Genomic DNA, 20,774 nt, shown 5'->3' with positions numbered 1-20,774 from the left:
GTTTTAGTTATGAAAACATCATTTTCTCAATGAACCATTTACAGGATGGAAGATAGTTAGTGATATCTGATGTGCAGATGAAATATAACTTCATAAGGGCATGGTGGTGATAACATTACACCAACTGGTTCAGATCATTGAACACATGTCCCTCTGCTCCACCTTGGTGAACTCTGGATTGTAAAGGGCATGAAGAGGAAAATCAGCATCAGCAGCCCATCTGTCTGATTAGCATGAGGTAATGATACAACCGGTCTGGCTGACGTCTGGCAGGGAGTTTAAATATGCCAAGACGGTGAATGGGATGAAAAGAAGGAGGAAAGAAGAGGAAAGGAAAGAAGGAAATATTCCAGCTGCATTTAACCTTGCTTTGTAGTTTTTGTTGTTTTTATATAACAGCATACAAACTCCACTATCATCAATCTCATTTGAGCTTTACAGTATAAAAGATCTGAAATCTCACTGTACACTAACTGCTCAACACCAAGCAGCACTCACACAACTAGAGACTATAAGACAGACTATAAGAGGAACATTTAGCTCAGGAGTACACAAACTTTTTTTTGTTTTCTAAAGATTCATATATGAATTTAACATGAGGTCAGAGGTCTAGAGCAATGCTGTTCAAATGTAGCGACACGTGAAGGTTAACAAAAACTTCAGCCACAACATTGAAAAGATGCTCAACACTCTTTATCTCATATCATAAATTCTCCAGCAGTGATATTTATTACCTCGCTGGCAGACAGAACCAGAGAGCCATCTCCACACAGTCATGTCAGACATTCCACTGAAACTCTTAAAAACTTTCAGTCTTTGAAACATTTTTGTTGACAGTACCCTCCAAGAAAGAAGGCAAAGTGCACATTTAGTATCACGACTTTATCCAGTTCTCTGTGAGCTCCACATGAAGGTCTGTGTGTGCTGCTGAAGACTACTGATTGTCTATGCATTTGACTTGTTGTATACTGTCAGTTAGTTACTGCAATATAGGAGGAAGAAAAAGTGGCAAGCACCTCAAGATGCACCAAACTACTGATATTAGGTAGTAAGAAGGGGAGAAATTAAAAATTGTAAATGACAAGGAGGCAAAAATAGGGCTAAGGGCAAAATAAATGTGGGAGAAGATTAAGTTATTCTAAGAATTTAGGATGAAAACAGTGACCAGCAAATCACTGTCTAAACCCTGAACTGATTGTAACTGGGGTGCCAGCCTAGTAATCTACTGGCAACAATTAATAAGGCTGCTCAATCGCTATTAAAGGAAAGGAAAGGAAAGGAAAGGAAAAGAAAGGAAAGGAAAGGAAAAGAAAGGAAAGGAAAGGAAAGGAAAGAAAAGAAAAGAAAAAGAAAGGAAAGGAAAGAAAAGGAAAGGAAAGAAAAAGAAAGGAAAGGAAAATAAAGGAAAGGAAAGGAAAGGAAAATAAAGGAAAGGAAAGGAAAGGAACGTTGCACATTTCTTCATCAACAGCTGCACCTTGTGAATGTAAAAGAAGAGTAGTAATGTGATTGTATACTGCACTTTACCTTTAACAAATGGTTCCTCACTTGAAAAAGAACACATAAGGTCTCTGTTGTACTGACCCTGGGTCAGAAAGTGATTACACTTCTGTTTTGGCTACCAGGCTAAAAATGTCAGGACACCTGCTCTTAACTCATTAGAGATTCACCGTTGCATGTGGCACAGGAGGAGAGCAGTGCAGGCGTGCCCAACCACCGGCGTCCGAACATCTTTTAGTTGAGTCATCGTAAACTCACAGTACACAAGAGCGGACCAGTGGACTGCTGCAGCTAACCACGCCGAGATCTCCCAAATCCCAGCAGTGAAAACAAACAATGGATGCTATTTAAAGTCAGCATTTACACAACTCTGCTCGCTCGTCACACTTTAACACAGCAGACCTTACCGGCTTGTTTTTTTTTTACTGAATGTTTTTAGGTGGACGCTGTCTCCTGTAAGTCTTCAGCTGTTCCACTGACTCAGTTACACAACAGACGCTTTCAGCAAAGCAATCTGATTAGTCAAACAGGTTCCCACTGTGCTCTAATTGAAGCACGGCTATATGCGTTTCATGGTAGCTCTGCCAACTCCTGTGGTAACCATTAGCAAACTTTCAAGTCCTGTGGGTGTTTCATTCTCATGCATGCTGTTCTGGGACAGACCATACACAACCCTACATCTGTTTTTGTATCATATATTACACCTTACATCTGTTGCTCATTATAAAAGTTGCTTGCAACAAACATAGGAACGTAATTGGGATAACAACAACAACACGACACTTAACTGTGTGAGCATAAAATATGTCAAGAACTTAAGTACTGAGCATACATTACGAGCGGAACATTGAACAAGACTAAAAGGTTTTAACATTCACTGTTCAGGTCTGTGAGAAATAAGTAATGGATGCTAAAAACATACATACATACAAACGTACTTAACAGTTACACAAGCTGGTGTGTTGCATGCTGATGAAATCAAAAGTCAATATAAGTGTCAGTGCCCGGCTACGATTAGCATAGCAAGAAGAAAGCCTGCACAAAAAAATCCAACAGCAGTGTGATTGATGGCTTCACACTCAGTCCTGTCTGCCTCACTTTTTTTTTCCTGCACAAATCTGCCTCCTCACAAACAATATAAATGATCAGCTTAAATTAAAAAAGAATTTAGGCAACAAACCAGGCATCGTGTTTTAATTGTAAGTTTGAGGATAGGTCACAGAATAAAGACAATTTTAAAAACGCCACACGTCACCTCCCTAAATCTAGATTCTGGCCCCTCTGACACCCGTCAGTGCCCAAGGTTCCCTGAACACACACTGGGCTGAAACACACAACTGTTTTCCAGTCCAGAACCACCAACAGTGTCGTGCAGGGTTAGATTGGTGCAGAAATTTAACTTGGCAATAAGGATAAACCGACGGTATAAAAAGTATTAGTCTTTCACACTAGTACTGCGTCAAGTAATATAAGTATATAATCTACAGGCTGCATTCGTAATCAATGTCAGGAAACATCAATTTTATGCTAAAAATAATCCTGTCAGAACTCTTTTTTCTGAACATGAACCTGTATTAACCATGTACTAGTTTGAGACTGTGGTGATGGATGGTGTGCGTAGTTACTGTGGAGACCCCAGTGATGATGCAGTCAGGGTGCTTAGTGATGGGGCTTAGAGAGCAGTGTGCCAAATCCTCCAGAGGGATTTTCACCCAGCAATGTCTGAGCTTTAATACTGTCCAATTGACTCCAGATGTTACGAGAGAGAAAGGGGGAAAATGAGAGATCCAGTCTGCAGCTCAGTTCCCGGCCAAGTATTTGTTCTGTAAATAACAATTCATCAACACAGAAAAACTGAACTGAAATATTAAAACTGGACTTGAGCTGCTGGAGGTGTCAACATAAACAGAAATAATGTAGTTAGGACGGAAGTCACATGTTTTAGACGTATGGATATGCTTAGAATCAATGGTATGATGAATGGCTGCATTTAGTCACAAAACTATTTACAAGTGGCTTCTGTGGTGCTGAACTTCAAAATGGAGGAAGGCCAAAGTGTTTGTATGCAGCGCAGGAAGAAAAACTGATTGAAAGAAAGTAACTGATTTTTATGTAAAACCCTTTGGGGTAGGCTGAGGCTTAGCCCTCGACAATTAATTTGTTGCCAATGTTCAGTATATGTACAGGTGTAGAAGACGGACAGGGATAGGAAACTGTCCAACTCTTTACCATCAGGCCTATTTCTGGGGGGGGAGTCAGAAAAATCAGGAAAATCCAGAGAGGTTCTCCACTGATCAAGGAATTTCTTATTAATTATCCTGGAATTACCAAGTGCTGGATCCCACACAAGGGACATTTACACATCAATGAATTAAATGATTACCAAACATTTTAAAAATGACAACACGCTAACCACACAGTTCTCACGTTTGTCACATTAGAAACCTGAATGTAAAACAATATTCAGAAAGCAGGTCCAAATTTGAATGCATAGAAGTGTTCGGTATAGATAAAAGCAAGGTGTGGCAAGGTTACAGTGGAAACTCTGCTGAGGAATTCTTTCAACATAATAACTTTTAAAATACACAACTGCTTTCATCAGTGTCACTCAAATATCAAGGTTCTCCTTTGCTTGTTTTACCTTGTTTTGCTTGGGTCTTTCAGAAAGTTGGATTAGGAGATTGATTCCATGTTTCCCTCTGCTTACAGTACTTGTGCTAAGCTGCTAACTGTATGCTTCATGCTTTATATTTAGTGTACAGGCAAGGGAATGGTACTAATTTTCTCATCTGGCTCTAGGCAAAAAAACAAAATGTGTATTTACCAAAATATCAAACTATTAATTCTACAGTTTTTATTTCACTTATCTTCCTGTGGGCAGTAAAGTAACCACATTTTATTGAGCTCATAGAGTACATTTGAAGGCTGTTAAGACGGGGCGGCTTATCCTCCTTGTCCTCCTCCGCCTCCCACCTTGCTCTCTTTTCACCTCCGGGGTGTTAAGGTAAGTGAAGGGAAGGGCAGAATTCCAATCATAACAGTAAATTATCCCCTGAATGTTTTGCTGTCAGGTGAGTCAACTGCAATTATCCCTTTAAAAAAAACTAATTTGTGCCTGAGTGTGGTTGCAAAAGCAAGCCTCTTTGGTGTGGTGTTTGTTGGCATGTGCAAAGTGAAAGTGATGTTAGAGTGTATGAGGTGTGTGATAAAAGATGGTGTGGAGAGGTGTGAAGGTTAGTAAGCGTGTTGAGTTTTTTTTTTTTTTTTAGGGCACAGTTCTAACATGTACACACTTAGATGTACACATACCTTCACCTGACAGAGAAAAACAAACAAGAACACACACCTTACAGTGAGTCTGACTACATAAACCATTGAGAGAAAGAAGATTAAATAGTCCTGTTAGCTATCTAAATACAGACTATTTCAAGTGCCCATATCTAATTACTCTGTAAATTATTTATACTCTAAAGACAAGCAGTCAGAACCAAACAGATCGGTTTTGTGACTGCAACTAATGTTGAAAAGTTGACTCAAAAGTGGACCCCGTACAGGCATGGGTCATGATATGGAGTGGTGCAAGGGAAACTTGGTATGACTTTCTGTTATTTCCAAACTTTAAATGGAGCAATAGTAAAATTATAGTGCCTGCTTGTCCTGGTGGGCCAAACAGAGGCTGGGCAGTGAACTTTATAGATGGTTACTGTCAGCATATCTATCCATCAGCTAAAACCAACACCGAAACATGACAGTCAAGCACATATTGTTCCTGTAAGCACTCCAGACAAGAACACAGGTTAATTCTTTCTGCAAAGAAAATGTTTTCACTTGTGACAGGTTTAATTAATATGTCAGCCTGATGAACACGATGGTCTAACAATAACTGTTGTTCTATATACCACAAGTATTGCTGCAGTTTTGACCTGAACAGACTTTTTTCCTTTTCCAGTGCACCTTGGAAGTTAGTATAACAACATATGTCAGAAATCCTTACTCTGCTTCTGCAGGTCTCAAAGTTACCCTGGTTAAACAGGAGCAGACCATAGAACTAACATTTTAGAATAAGTCCAACAAAACAAATCAAAGCAGCGAGTGATTTTTGAACTTTAACATCGGAACATGAACCTTGCTGGTCAGTGAAGGAAGGAAAAGATCTAAAGTCAACCACAGAGGTAACTTAAAGGTGCCCTGCAGAGTTTTTGCGATGCTTTTACCAGCAGGTCTCCATCTAGTTTGCTTTGTTGTTCTTTGGAAGAACATGTGCAAAGCAGAACACATTCCTACTGATGTTCTCACACTATTCACCTGATCTACAACGTGCCAAGAAATGTGGCAATGCGTACGCTCTACCTGTTTGTGTTGAGAATCCTAATAGACATTAATAGACATAGGCACAGTTCAGTCTGCTCTGAGGAATGTCCAGTCTTCCTCTGTAAGCCAAAAACTGCCATGCGTTATATTTATCTAAAAGAAAATTGGCTTTGCAAATGTTTTATGAGGACGGTAATGGATGCAACACATTTGCAGAGCCTCAAGGACACACACAATGTGTTTTGGTGAGTTACGCCGAATGTAATCAGAAAACTCCACAGGGCACCTTTAAGGTTGTTTAGAAGACGTTGGAATTTGCTCTGATGAAACCATTTGGCTTGTCTGATGGAAAGAAAAGTAGAGACTACACACCCAAGAAATTAGTACGACTTGTAGTGATCTACTTAACGTGTGTTTTAGGTTCACCATGTACATACAAGAATAACATTGCATTTTTCTTAATGTTGGGAGACTTATGAGAGACAAATGTTTCAAAATAACTGTCTAAGACGAAGCAGAGGCAGTAGCAGAGATATCCTGACCTGTAATCAGTCTAAGTATGGCTTTAAGGCAGGGAGCTCCAGCATCCGGCTCACCAAAGCTTCATTCAGCCCACAGAAAGGCCACTGATGAAAGAATTACAATATTTATATATTAACAGTATTATGAACTGTGGCAAATAATGATGTATTAAGCCACTGCTCATGCAAATTGAACATTTACTAGTGCTGCAGCTTCACATTAAAGTAGATAAGTAGATTCATATTTCATAGAAATCAGGACTGCATTCTGAAATTACAGATTTTTACCATCACTCCTCAGTGAATAAGTGTGTCTACTGACACATATATAGCCTAATAAAAATAACATTCATTCAGTAAAACTGTTACCATTAGTGTCTTCCTGTGCACCACCTCTAAATCAGATAAACGTCTTTAAAAAAAAACACAGTGCTGATGCAGGAGTAGGTCACCGTGTACTGCTGAGAGGCCACAGTATGCAGGTAACATCTGACTGAGCAGTGTGACACTGTTGATCTGAGGCTTCACACTTCAAACACAGAGAAGATGATCGACTGAGTGGAACCAGCTGCTGAAGTGTTTGGGGTGGCAAAGCGAACTTGCAGACTCCTGACCCTCGGCGGTACAATGTTTGTCCCCACCGGGTCTAACGGATAAACGAGCGCAGCAGTGTTGACAAGAGGAAGGAAAAGAAGAAGAAAGCCTCTATCCATCTTATTCTTACACAACAGGCCAGACAGACACAACAGGACTGGCCGCAGTGTTAGATTTCTGTGGTTTTCTCAAAGGGTGAAGGAAAGAATGTGTTATTACTTTGATGTGGTTTTTCATTATGGTCTACATTTGACAAGGTCCACTGACTGGGATTATAAACACTGAGCGGAGGCTTGTGCTCTTTCTACCAGTTGCCCTCGTTTTTTATCAATTTTCCGCATCATTTGTTTCCTCTCGAGCGCGCCGTGACACATTTGTTTGTTGAAAGCACTCTAGAGTTACATTTAAGTTCACTTCATATCACAGCGACACTTAGATCCACAGCTTCTCCGCAGGCTCGACATGGAGCCTCAGGAGGACAGCAAACAAAGGCCGAAACACAGTGTCGACAAATGAGAACTGTGTGATCTGAACTCTCTGTAAGAGATGTGGTAGATGGAGTGTCGGCGCTGGCTGTGTGTGAGAGTGAGAGAGACGGAGAAGTAATAGGTTATAATAACCAACCCAAATCAGCCACAGAGATCAGGGAAGCTAATCCGGTGTCAAGTCTAATAGAATCACAGACACAGGAATAGACTGTGGAGCTCAACAGTGGCTTTGACCTTGCTTCGGTGTGTGTGTAATAGTGTGTGTGCATGATGGTTAGTATTTCCTCAATTAATGGTCCAGGGGCCAGGGCTGGATTACAAAGTAGGCAACTGCCCCCAGAGCCTTAGAAGTCAGAGGGCCAAAAATGCTGCAGACTGGCTGTGTTTTTTTTTTTGTATTATATTTGCAGCATGTTGCAGAGAACAGTTCAGCACCTCAACTAGGAGATATTTCAACTATGAACATGAATGAACTATGAAAGACTTGTCCTCCTCATTGCCCAGACTCAGGACACCATGGACCAAAAATATGGAAGGTGGACTGGTAGCTGGAGAGGTGCCAGCTCACCTCCTGGGCACTGCCGAGGTGCCCTTGAGCAAGGCACCAACCCCACTTAAACTGCTCGCTGGGCGCTTCTCAGGGGGGCTGCCCATCACTCCACCATCTCTCCCTTGTACTGCATGTGTGTGTGTGTGTCCGGGTTAAAATGCATGTAAAAAATAAAAAATAGAGTGAAAAAAAAAGAATTTCCCCACCGAGGGATTAATAAAGTATATCTTCTTCTGTAGTCTTTTCATTATCCTCGTGGTCACATGTCTTCCGTGTAGTGACAAAGGCATGATTTGTTCCCATAGTGACTTGTGAGGACATCACAGCAAAGTGAGAACCTTTCACTGGGCTTTCATTTTAAGGTCATAGAGTTACATTTAGCTGATTGTAAATGTTTGAGGATGAATGGTGTTATTGTAGGTCATCACGCTGTCGGGCACTTTGGATAAAAGCATCCCTGAAACAGTTTATACGTTACATGTCTGTGCGCATGTTCTGTATGTGTTTACACTGTAAAACATTTACTGCCTGAAAACCATCAATATTGTAAGATGTTCAGACTCCACAAACAACTATTTCATGGCAAAGGTCTTATGATGAGTCATCACTTTAATGGTGGAACCTACATTGCTTCATGTTCTTGAACGATACACAGGATGTGTTCACCTTTTTTTTTCCTCTGTCAGACACGTTAGATTCAGTCTTGTTTGCCCATATTAGACTTTGGTGTTGTCTTAGGCTCCAGTCTAAAAGATCTACTTCAGCTCAAGTGTGAGGAAGTGTTCAAACAGCAGCAAGTGAGGACTGTCATCAGAAACCCGGCAAACCTCATCAGTCTGTAAATAGGAGAGCAATCCTCATCCGATTGTTTTATTTTTTTTTTCATACGATCCGATGATATCTGAGAATATACATTAAAATACTGACAATATAGTTCGGCTATGTGCTCTCCAGTATTGTCATTGCTTTTGCCAAACAACAGTAGTTTATTGATTTATGAATAAAAGTCTTCAGGTAGCTTTTTAGCGGTAGAGAGAGCATGAATAACATGAACAACTGTCAACTGTTTGGAGGGAGATGTGATCTTGGTTTAGATTTGGCAACTTCTAGATCTGGTGAGAAGTATATATAATATATGTATGTATATATAATTAACATAATGCATGTATAATATATCAAGACAGGTGTTCTAAGTGTAGTATAAATGATGGCATTGCAGTAAAAGCACTATTCAAAGTCACAATAACAAATTTGTTCAGCTCTATGGTTTTGTTATGGTTCAGTCGGCGATCACATTATAAAAGTTAACTCTTGTTGGAATGTTTCTTTCCTCACGTCACTCACTGCAGCGGCATCCATCCAAACCGGCTCTTAAGCACAATGTTCACAATGTAACAAACACATAGACAGACTTTTATCATCTGGTCATGCCAGGACACATGCCTCCAGTCAAACCAGGATGAATAATTGCAGTCTTAAGTAGAAAGAAAATAGAGTAATTGTAACAAAAGAGGCCACATAAATTTTTGACATTTTGCTCACAACACCTGCGATCAGACTAAAGTGAGTCTGTCCAAAAAACATTCAAGTTGCTACATATCTTTTTTTATTACTCTGTACTCCTATGTGCCAACATTGGTTATCCAAGCTGCCAAAACTATGATAAATCTGCTTAGTTGAATTTATTCACCGATTAAGAATTTATTTACCGATTAAGATTTAACTAGCTGACTGTCTGTATCACATGGCTACATATAACCATGAAGTCCTAACTGGAATAGAAAATTACGTTTCAGAGCAGTTTTATTATTGTTCTGAGTGCATAAATTCAGTCCACCACTTTGGCCCAGACTGATATATCTTGACAATTATTGGATGGATTACCATGAAACTTAATATTCATGGATGAATCCTATTTTGGTGATCCTCTGGTGTTTTTATGTAGCGGCACCATGATCTTATTTGTGGTGAATTATGACAATGGACTGCAGAGAAATTTGAGACAGGCGTTTTTTGGTGATACCCTTTTAAATTTTTATATGGCGAAATATCTCACCAAACTTTGAACAGAGATGTTTCATGTTTCTCAGATGTGTGTCCTAATGTCTTTTGTGATCCTTTTCCTCCCAGCAGGACCATCAGGTTTAATTTTTGGTTTAGATTGAAAACTCTGGACAACTATAGGATTAGATTGCTACGAAATCTGATACAGACATTCATGCACTCCTTAGAATAATCCTACTTTGGCTACCAAAGTGCCTCTTCTTTTAGCGTCCCCATGACAGTTACAGTTTTAGCTTTCATTCATGCTCCCCAGAGGATTCATTGTAAAAACCTCTCTCCCCTGACCTTTTGTTTATCACCATCATCAGGTCAAATTTTCAATTTGTACAATACTGGAAAAGCTGATGACATTCCCATCAGCATCACCTTGTGCTAATCAGCAAATGTTACCATGCTGACATGCGAAACTTTGATGGTGATGCCTGAGTGCTTGTGTGAAGAACACATCAACATGCTAGTATTAGCATTCTGAACATGTTAGCATTTAGCTCAAAACAACACAGTGCTTGTAAAGCCTCACAGAGCTGCTGGCTTGGCTGTGGACTCTTGGTCTTGTTTAATTCTGCAGTTCTGGGCAGCCTGAACACGGGTCAGGAAGTTAAACTTGGAGTGGGAAACACAAATGCAGACAAGAGAAAACCTGTAACAGCCATGTTTAGGAATGTACACGCACAATAAAATAATATCATTTAGTGTATTATTTGCATTCACACACAAACAATGTTAAAATATCAGTTACCCTCTCCACTCTCATCATTTCATGTACATTTTGCATGCTAACAAGTTTGATCCCTTGTAATCTACAGACGTGTCCATGTGGGCCAAAGGCATGTAAACTGTGATCCTTGACAGCATCAATACATCGGTAATGTGAAAGTGAAATAGCAGCTGCCAACTAGTGTAGTGCTTTGAATATCATCAACAGTGTGTCATGTAAAGTGGCACTAATTTACCTCAATTATTTTCCTGCTGAGAAGTTGCCTTGGCATGTAAACACTTGTACAACCCTAACCCCTAACCCCTAATGCTGTAACTGTCTATGATCGGGGATGAACTGGAAGCACTGACATAAAAAATCCTGCCGCATTGTACACTCTATCTAGAACTGCGATGGTGACAGCTCTGTTGACTGTTCCAGTTTTCTGCAACTCATGCAATGTCCTTCTAGTACAAAAGAGTGTTTTGCAATGCTTATTACATGTAAATAAATAGATAAAAATAAAACAACCACTAATGTCCTTTCAGGCACACTGTGGCAAGAAGTCGTGCTCTTCAGTATTAAAACAATATTATGCAGTTAGGGTTTTTCCCCTCTGTCTCTACTAATTTTTTAATCAACCACGAGACTGCTATCAGCTCAGTGCAGAGCTCAGAGATGTGACAAGGAGACCCAGTTAGTTCTAAAACTAAAATGTGTGCCTTTCACCATGCTCTAATGCTAAACAATTGGAACAAAATGAAATGATCGGTTTGGTTTATATTGTGCTTTAGATCAAAACAGTTCTTCCTTTAATAGAGAAGCTTATCAAACCACCAAAGAGCCATATTAAGATTAATAGAGACATGCAAGACTAAAATCCTGTAGGTGCAATGGAGATGTCAAACACCGTGGAAGTCATAAAAATGTCTAAAAACAGTTCTCGAGTTGAGTGTTTTGGGTTGTTTCATAATTAATTTGGCTTATGCTTTGTAAAGAAGATAAGCCTCCGGAGCATCCAGTCATCCATCCGTTCTAAGCAGGCGATCCGGATTCCCATTGCAAGAACACAGATACTGCAATGACAACTTTTTAAAGTTCTGTTTATTATATCATTTAGACAATTCTCATTTTCTACAATAAAGCACGATTGCAGAGAGACAACCTCTTGTACAGTACATGGAAACCTCTGGGCTGCAAAACCAGGCACAGCACTAAAGAGGAACAAGGATTATGAAATCAATTCTTTGGAAAACACATATCCCGTGTTACCCTAACAACAAGACACAGAAAGATTTGCTCTTTTGTATTTCAGGGTAAATACATCTGCCACCCATCCAACATCCACAGACCATCACACAAAACTCTGAACTCCCAGATGTCAGAGCCTCTAACTGGCACATGAACGCACCACACCAGCACACTTTTAAAATCAATCCAGGCTTTGAAGTGCATTATCTGTGACAGATTACACATTAATAATATCAGCATTTTTAAAGTGCTGCAGTCTGATTATGGTCAAGACAATAAATCCATTTGAATCTGATTGCCTATCTCAAGGAAACGTCTCGCAGTGCAAACATAACACAGGTTTTTAGATAAATTGAGGTTTGAGAAAATTCTTGTACATGAGAAAAACAAACCATTGCACCAAGCAGATTGTCTACAGAAAAATGTGTTGACAAAAAGTTGAAAACAGACTTGTTTTTTTTCTCTCCTGAAAAGATGGAGATACATGTTTTTCATAGCAAAGTCACGACATGTCATTTGAGACCCCTGAAGACTTCCTCAAGGGCCAACTCCAGGGTTAGTATTTTGTCTTTAGGATAAAGATTAAAGTTTAGGATTAGTCTCATGTTAGGGTTAGAGTTTAACCAATTGAAGGGACAAGTAGGTATTGGATTTGTGTGTGTGTGTGTGTGTGTATGTGTGTGTGTGTGTGTGTGTGTGTGTGTGTGTGTGTGTGTGTGTGTGTGTGTGTGTGGTTTAGACTCCAAGCAGCAGGTTTCACCCCAAGGCCTTCTGAACATCTGTCAGCTCAAATATCAAAGGTGGACCCAAACCTGACATATCGGTCCACACAGATGTCACCTATAGGCATCTCATTCCATAAGAGGAAAATGAAGATGGTCGTTCCAGAGCATTTGAGCTGAGCAGCCAAACTATTTGAGACACACTGGAGCTGTGACGTACAATAGATACAGTCTCTAAAACGAGCAGGAAACGGATGGGTTCCTTAACAAAAAGCAGCTTCTTAATGGCGGAGTGAAAAACTAAATCTCTGTGCCATGTTTCATTAATTTACAGCTTATTTTGCATCTTAACACGAAGCCACTCAGATGGTTTCTATGTCTGCTGAAACTGACATGTTTGTAAGTAAATTTGACTTGACTGGTTGTACTTTCATAGTTATAATCATCATAAAGGCAAAAGGCCCCAGCTCTTAATTTGATATAATTGCCTAAATATAATCCAGGATATTGGATAAGGCTGACTTGTCGACCAAATTTAGTGAAAATATGTGCTGATCTCATTAACAGGAGCAAATGTGGAACTTTTTTGGTAGCTGTAATAGTTCAGTAGCTGAATTCTCTTCTGCATTGTTCAACAATGGAAACCACATTTACTCTATTATTGTACTTAAATGTCATTTTGTTACTTATTCTTTTCTGTGTGTTTCCATCTTATGTTACGTGCTACTTTTATTCCTGACTTTTTATTGTATTGCACATATCTCACAACTGTAGCAACTTTTAGTCGCTTTTAAGAATTTACATGAAAAAACAATCATGTTGTCAGCTTATACAATATAATGCACAGAGGAATATTAAACAATATTTCTGACTTGTGGCCTTCTGTCTGATCTTGTTTCAGATCTGTGAGTTGTTCACGGAGACATTTTATTTTTGACTTTTCTGTTGAATTTAAGTAAATGTTTAGGTCATAAAAGGTCAAATTCCACAACAAAAAACAAAGATTAGGGAAAAGTCAAAACAGTTATTCCAAATTTCCTTGGCAGAACTTTTGTTTTTTCTGCTTTTCTAACTCATGAGTGACGTCACTGAAATAAAATACCTTACTGTGAATAGAGTTGTTAAACTTGCTCCACCTGGACCAACTACTGTACATGTTACTTATATCCTCATATATCAGTACAATCTGTTACAGTACTTTTTTCTGATAATACTTTCACAAAGTAGGATTTTGAATGCAGGATATTTACTTGCAGTGTGGTTTTACTTGTGAATACTGCATCTGGTATTAATACAGTAAACATGTAAACAGCTGTCCAGCTTCTATGAATGTGTCTGAGTAACTGGATTTTAATTAGATACATAAAAAACCTACAATGCTTGAAGAAGCAAACCACTTCTTCTCATGAGACACATTTGAACAAATTGATTTTATTAACTACAAAACTAACCGCATTGTCTGTCTACTTCATTTATGACATCTGCATGAAGAGAAATGACAAACAAAAAATATTTGTGTGAGTCAAAACAGGAAAACACAAATTAATCAGGAAGCAGTCTATTTAATTAGTGACCCGCTTCCCAGAAATGAATTGTTAGCATATTTGGTGGAAAAAGAGGAAGCTCGGGGGATGAGTACTATCAGTATACATATACATATAGAAGCCTTGTTTTACTTGCATTTAAATACTCTTCTGCTACATAAGATCTCCACACAAACAAGGCTTGAGATGTAGGTTCGTGTGGGTGTAAAAACCAGATCCACAGAGGCACATAAGTAAATGAAAGATAGGCCTGTACGGGAATTCATCCCAGTCAACACTATCAGTGATCAACTGTATCAGGATCAGGACGCTATCAGGAGGTCACTGAGTGTGCCTTTTAATGTGGAAACGGAGAGAGTGGAAAGAAAAACAGGCTGGGAGGGAGGGAGGGTCCGAGATGGAGAGGGGGACACAAAGAGAGAGAGAGAGAGAGGAACAAATGAGGGGACATGCAGATCCAGACAGTGAATGTGAGGGAGATAAAGAAAATCGTTGAGACAGAGAGGCAGATTACCGGGTCAAAACGGACAGAAAGAGGAGGGCTGCGCTGTCACATGACTGAAGTGCTGGGAAGGCCGAGCCTCACCTTGAATCTCACCCCATGATCTCTATCTTTTCCGTCTCGGGGAATTGCGGGAAAGAGGGTGAAACTTTTCTTTCGTTAGAGCTGCGCTACAATTTCAGCTAAGATTTAGGATTGTTTACATCAAGGGAGGCAGTTTAGGTTACAGGTTAAATGAATGGATCCCCCTAAATGAATGTCCTGACATGTATATGTGTGTTTCTGTTCCACAGAGCAGAGAAAGCTGTCGGATCCAAATCCTCACAGTATGTTTTTCTCTAACTAGCCATAAGAATGTGCAGAGTATAAACACTCTGTTAAATGTGTAAACCATCTTGGAGAAGACAGGGCCGTGAAACTGCAACCATATAGAATAAGTAGAACAGCTTGATCCACACACAAGGGCAGAGGTATGTATGGAAAATATCTATTGTCCTAAACACAAGCTGAACTCACCAACTTCATTTGCCTCATGGATTTGGAATGAAGCATCACAGATTTGCAGTTTACTCACATCTCTTAGTATTAAGGTTAAAGTGTCTCCATGCAGATTTTAAAGAACTTCAGTAGGTTGACTAATCTGCTAGAAAAAAAAAAGCCCCAACAAACTCTTTAGGTGCTTGACCCCAGTGATCTTGAAACTGCCACATTTGTCACAAATCTGTTAAAAAGTACTTGAGCTCCACTTGGCTTTAATTACAAAACCCTTCAAAATCTTGAAACGCAAAAACAACCTGTAAGAAACATCTGGTGTGTGCTTTTAGGGTCGCAGTGAGTGATGGGTGAACCTCAGGGGTGGCAAAGGTTACTGTTGGTGCTTAGATAAGATTTGAAAGATCTGATTCACTCTCACCCACCAACTTTCTCCATTGGAAATGCTTTGAATTGCATTGAAAACAGCATTTAATGCAAAGCTGGATGTGTAAGGCTGGAGCGTAACTGTTACGTGGCTAGAAAATAAAAGTACCAGATATAAATTTTGATCTGGATCTGTACTAAAATTAGATGATCTTTGCACAAAGGGCAGTCTGGCTTTAGTGGATAGGTTCACATTCTTTCAAGTCAGTCTTAAAACAACAGTCAGCTGCCCATAAATACACTGAAACAGGCTTTATGCTCTCGCTGTCATCATCCCTCTTCTTCATAGTGGCCATTAAAGTGCGGTCAGTCATTCTTGAGAAACATAGTTGATTGCTGAATCTCATTCCCAGGTCATCAAATGTCGACACTTTGGGTTATGGTAAATGGGGAAACAAACGTAGTGTTTCAGAGGAGCCGCTCATCAGGTGACATTTGTGCTCCCAGACTGGTGGGTCAGTATTTCGTATTCAATAATCAGCTATCTTTCTGGAGGATGACCCCACCTTTAAGATATTTCGTCCTAATGTACTTCTAGTGTAAGGGATGCGGGGCAAGGTTTTTGTTCAACACACTCTAAAGTGTCTGAAGTTATTATTATCTTCCAAGTCATTTGAGTATAAAAATCCTTCTTTGCACATAAACACTGTCCAGGGAAAAAGAAAAATTATTTTGTAGTAAAAAGACTCTGGAAGATATCCACTTGATCCGATTGCTGAAGTCTCATATAAAGTTCAAATAAACTGGATCATATTTTTGCCCTGAAGAAGGATTGTAGATTTTATCTCTTCATGTTCACGAAACATGTGAACGCATGAACCTTTTAGAGATAACTATCTTGACGGGGTCAATCATGTACTGGCAGGGCCAGATTAACCCATGAGGGGGCTCTTAAACCATGTGCACCATGTGAGCAGAAAATATCTCCTTCAAACAGCTGTTTTTGGAAAAATACTTTGAAGTCCACTGACTAACCTTTCAACGTTGGAAGAAATCTTACAGACTTGATTGTTTCTGTGATGTCTCCATGTTCTTTGTTTTATTGAGGTAAAATCTTCCAACATATTTAGGTTGATTCTCCGGCATCAGAGTGGTCTTTCTCACTGAACTGCCATGTTGTCTTGTGTTCAGTGATATAATCAAACTGAATTTGCTGTTTGTTTCTGCAAGTGTAAGTACAGACTGAATTACACATAATGATACAGCATGAGGAGAGGTGAAGAAACACAGAAACATCACATGTTGAGTGAACAGACTTCCAGAACAGGGAGTTCCAAGGACACCAGAGCTTCTAGTCAGTCCCTCTGGAGGTGTCATGAACCCAAATGAATGAAACATCTGTGATGGGATGACACCAACAATCCACACAGGCTGCCTTTTCCTCTTTGACTGTCTGGCGCACTAAACCAGGGAAAAGTCATCACTGACCAACACAAGTTAATTGGTACAAAGGGAAGTTATCATTCCATCTGATCGTTTATTTAAACCTGTAATTAACAGAAAAGTTAATCCCCACTTGACAAGTACACATTTCACAACTGCAACTTTCTAACCACAGACATTTCAGCACCAGGCTTCAACACTGTGGTGGTTAACTACAAGATAAAGTGAAAATGTCCTCCCAGGCACAGTGTGAATCATTAAATCCACATTTCAGTCATGATCGTCTTTTCACGCAGATACATCTGTCTGGAATTTAAACCAGCAACACCCAAATTAAAACTGTGGTGTGCACCTGGAGGCTAAGTTTGATGTTGTGTATTACTGTTCTGTTTATATGTGATGTTGCCAGACGAGTGCTGCAACATAAATAAAGAAAATTGGGGCAACAAATGAAACTTACAGGAAGGGAAGAGTAAAGCAGATAGAAGAGGGGAGTTGGATACACAAAAGCACAAAAAGGTTGGAATGCAGAGCCCAAAGGTACAACAGGAACTCTCCATAGTAACATTATCAGCCGCCTGGGAGACATTTTGGCCCCTTTTGACCCTTATCTACTTTATGTTCTCCCTTTGAGCCCAGCCCCTAATCTGTTCACACCCCTCACTCCTAATATTCCTCCTTTCTCTTGCAGTAAAACACAAAATGAACGTAGTTAAAACAGAGGTGGTGCAGCTGCACAGCACCCAGAGCAACATGCACGCAACAACCCACAGCTGTAGTAGAAAGTGCCTGGGAGGCCTTTTTTTTTTTTTTTTTTTACACAAGTGCACATAAAGGGAGTTGCAGAATGGAACCGGCCCCTCTCTCTCTCAGTTGCGTCCTAATTTCCTCATGCCTACACGTCAGGAGCGGCTCTGTGTCAAATCCGCCGCTGCTGCAACAGCTGCTCCAGTGGCCTCTGCATGCGTGCACATTCACACACATGAGTGTGCTCCCACAGCAGCAGGAAAGCAGCCACCAAAGGCTCAAGACGCCCACCCCATTACACAAAGCTGCCCCAGACCACATGTCATATCAGACATAGACAACTGTACCACCACTTAGAAGGCCATTACGCAGAATTGCCTCCATGTTGTGTTATGTTGTTATGTTATGTTATCAGACTGGACACACACATACACAAGGCATTGTGCATGAGTATTTTTGGGTTACTAGGCTACATGGCTCCAGTCCCATCAACAGCACACATTCAAATCTAGTTTTTGAGGAGGAAAATGACCCATCACAGTTGGAAAATAAGGAAGTACACAATGTATCCACACATGCACACATTAATGCAAAACACACATGGACAACAACTCTGCACAGAAAACTTCTGCTCCATCTTATTTGGCCCAATCAGACTTTAAGTGATTTCTTCCTCAAACAAGTGGAGAAATCTGGAATTTGGATGTTACTGGCACGCAGCATTTGTTCCATTTTTATTTATTTTTTGTTGCATTCATCCAAAAAGGCAAATATGTTAAAGTGCAGAGGTTGGAGAGGCCTCTGCGCGCACAGAGGCCGCTCACTCTCCACCACATGCGCACACAGGCTATGGTTTATCTGCACACACAAACAAATATGCACGCATACAAACGGACGCGCAGGGAGGGGAAAAGAAGGGATTCAACGCATAGTCCGCCTTTGTGCCTGGAGTCAACTGTGACATATCAGCTTTCACTCGCACTAACACCGAGCAGAGGCACAATTAACGCGTTGGTAATCCAAAGATACAAGAAGAACCGCATCTGAACCGTCCCCGTGCGCCCTCAGTCAGTTCCGCTCCTTCCAACACGCCTTTGTACAGAGTAAAGCTCCCGAATGAAAACAGCAGGAGCCTCTAATGTTTGTGTGCGTTAAGTGAGCTTTGGAGAGACCCAACCCTTTTGTGTACCTGTGCACACACCGACAGAGAAAGAGAGAAAGAGAGAGAGAGAGAGACGGGATCAAGAAGTGAGTTTGAGCACTGGGTTCCCATCAGGCAGCGCACGGCGCGATGTGTCTACTTTGTTTTACCTGTCAGAGCTCAAACTGAAGGGAGGAAACAAGCCCCTGAACATATCATGGAACTCCTGTTCTCCATAAAAAGTAAATATTTAATCTGGAGCACTCAAAAGCAATTTAGACGCATATGTGCAGCCAAATTCAGTTTCCAAAAGTTTCCAACGCTTTCAAGCAGCTGCAGAGCTGTTCATCACACGTTTTGATGCACTCAAAGTACAACTTCGTGATTCTTTGGCACGTTTTGACTGAACTGTTGAAGATATTGAACACTTTGGGTCACTTGTTTAATGTTATTCCCGCAAGAACCAAAGAGTTCTTTCAGCGAGATAGAAGCACCAAATCAAACGTAATAAAGCAGTTCCTACCGTAATAAAGGTAACCATAGCATCGGCAGGTTAGTATCCAACAGAGTCGACATGAAGGTGATTAATTTTTAGATAGAATCCTTTGGCGAAAACTTCCCACTTTCTGAGGGCTGCCGCCGGTCTGTGCGCCACACTGGTTCTGCGTGGAGAGGATCAGGGCGTGCGTAATGCGCTCTCTCTCTCTCTCTCTCTCTCTCTCTCTCTCTCTCTCTCTCGACAACATAATCTACGCCGCTCTTTCTGTTACAGGACAGATGGCTCTTGGCGCATGTTGCTGCAAAGACCTGCATGCATGCTGCCACTGTCTGTCAGCGGAGCAAGGCTGCTGACATGAATTAGGACACCGAATTAGGACCGTGCGTGAGAGAGAGAGAGAGAGAGAGAGAGAGAGAGAGAGAGAGAGAGAACGCGCATGTGTGTGCTTGACTAATGCAACCTTTAGGTCTCTATGTAGTGCTGATTGACATTTGACAGGTTCCCAAAGAATAAACCGTTAAAGACAAATGGTAACCATAAAACAAAATGAAACATAAATAGTTTGTTCTAATGGACATAAATTAGTTTACGCCACTACTGTTTGACACAGATACATGTGCACTGAAATCCTTCTATATTAATAATATTATGTTTTATTAGATAGAATCTTAAAAAGTAACCTATGCAAAAAAAAAAAGATTCATCCATTTAATGTTACAGAAGTCGTAGACAAAGCAAAGATTTACCAGCCAATTTATAATTTGCAACTAAAAATCACACATGTCAGAGCATCTTCATTTTCATTGGAGACACTTTATGCAAATGACACTCCAAAAAATATTTAGGCCACTTGATGTGAGGCAAGTAATACGTTTAGTAGTTCATTTATATTTATATTAAAACTATGTAATTCCAATGGATGGGAATTTTCTGTGCAGTTAAAAATACATAAGTCCTGCATTTTGGCATAAAAACATTTTTTTTTAGTGTATTTAACAGGACAAATTCTGAAGCTGAAACCACGGTCACGCACACAGAGTGTGGTGATAAATCACTGAATTAATCTTCTTTTTTGAAGACTTAACCGTGTAACACATTTGGCTGTAAATGCATAAAAAATAAATCAATTAAATGCTATTTTTCTACTCACTGTTTTGTAATTAAATTCAATGCGTTGATATTCATTAGTACGTTTTTCCTCACCACCGTCACCAAGTGCTTACTCATGGTGGGACTTGTTGGCTCTCTCAGTCTAGACCTGCTCTGTATGGAAAGTGTCATGAGTTGTCTTAAAGTTGTGATTGTGCAGTTGTGATTGTACATTTACATTTTTTGAATGAGG

The 20,774-nt window shown here is 40.1% G+C and overlaps 1 protein-coding gene across 1 annotated transcript in view; it reads right to left on the bottom strand.

The window, feature by feature from the left end:
* ntf3 (neurotrophin 3) overlaps window positions 1–19,787 on the bottom strand; it is a 32,867-nt gene extending 13,080 nt beyond the window's left edge. The window contains exon 1 of the mRNA XM_019265583.2: window positions 19,457–19,787. Within this exon, the coding sequence (XP_019121128.1) occupies window positions 19,457–19,474 (18 nt within the window). The 5' untranslated portion in view covers window positions 19,475–19,787. The remainder of the gene's footprint in view (window positions 1–19,456) is intronic.
* Between the last annotated feature and the right edge of the window lie 987 nt (window positions 19,788–20,774).

This window comes from Larimichthys crocea, chromosome III (assembly GCF_000972845.2).
Source record: "Larimichthys crocea isolate SSNF chromosome III, L_crocea_2.0, whole genome shotgun sequence".
NCBI lineage: Eukaryota > Metazoa > Chordata > Actinopteri > Sciaenidae > Larimichthys > Larimichthys crocea.
This window is presented reverse-complemented; position numbering and strand designations above follow the sequence as displayed.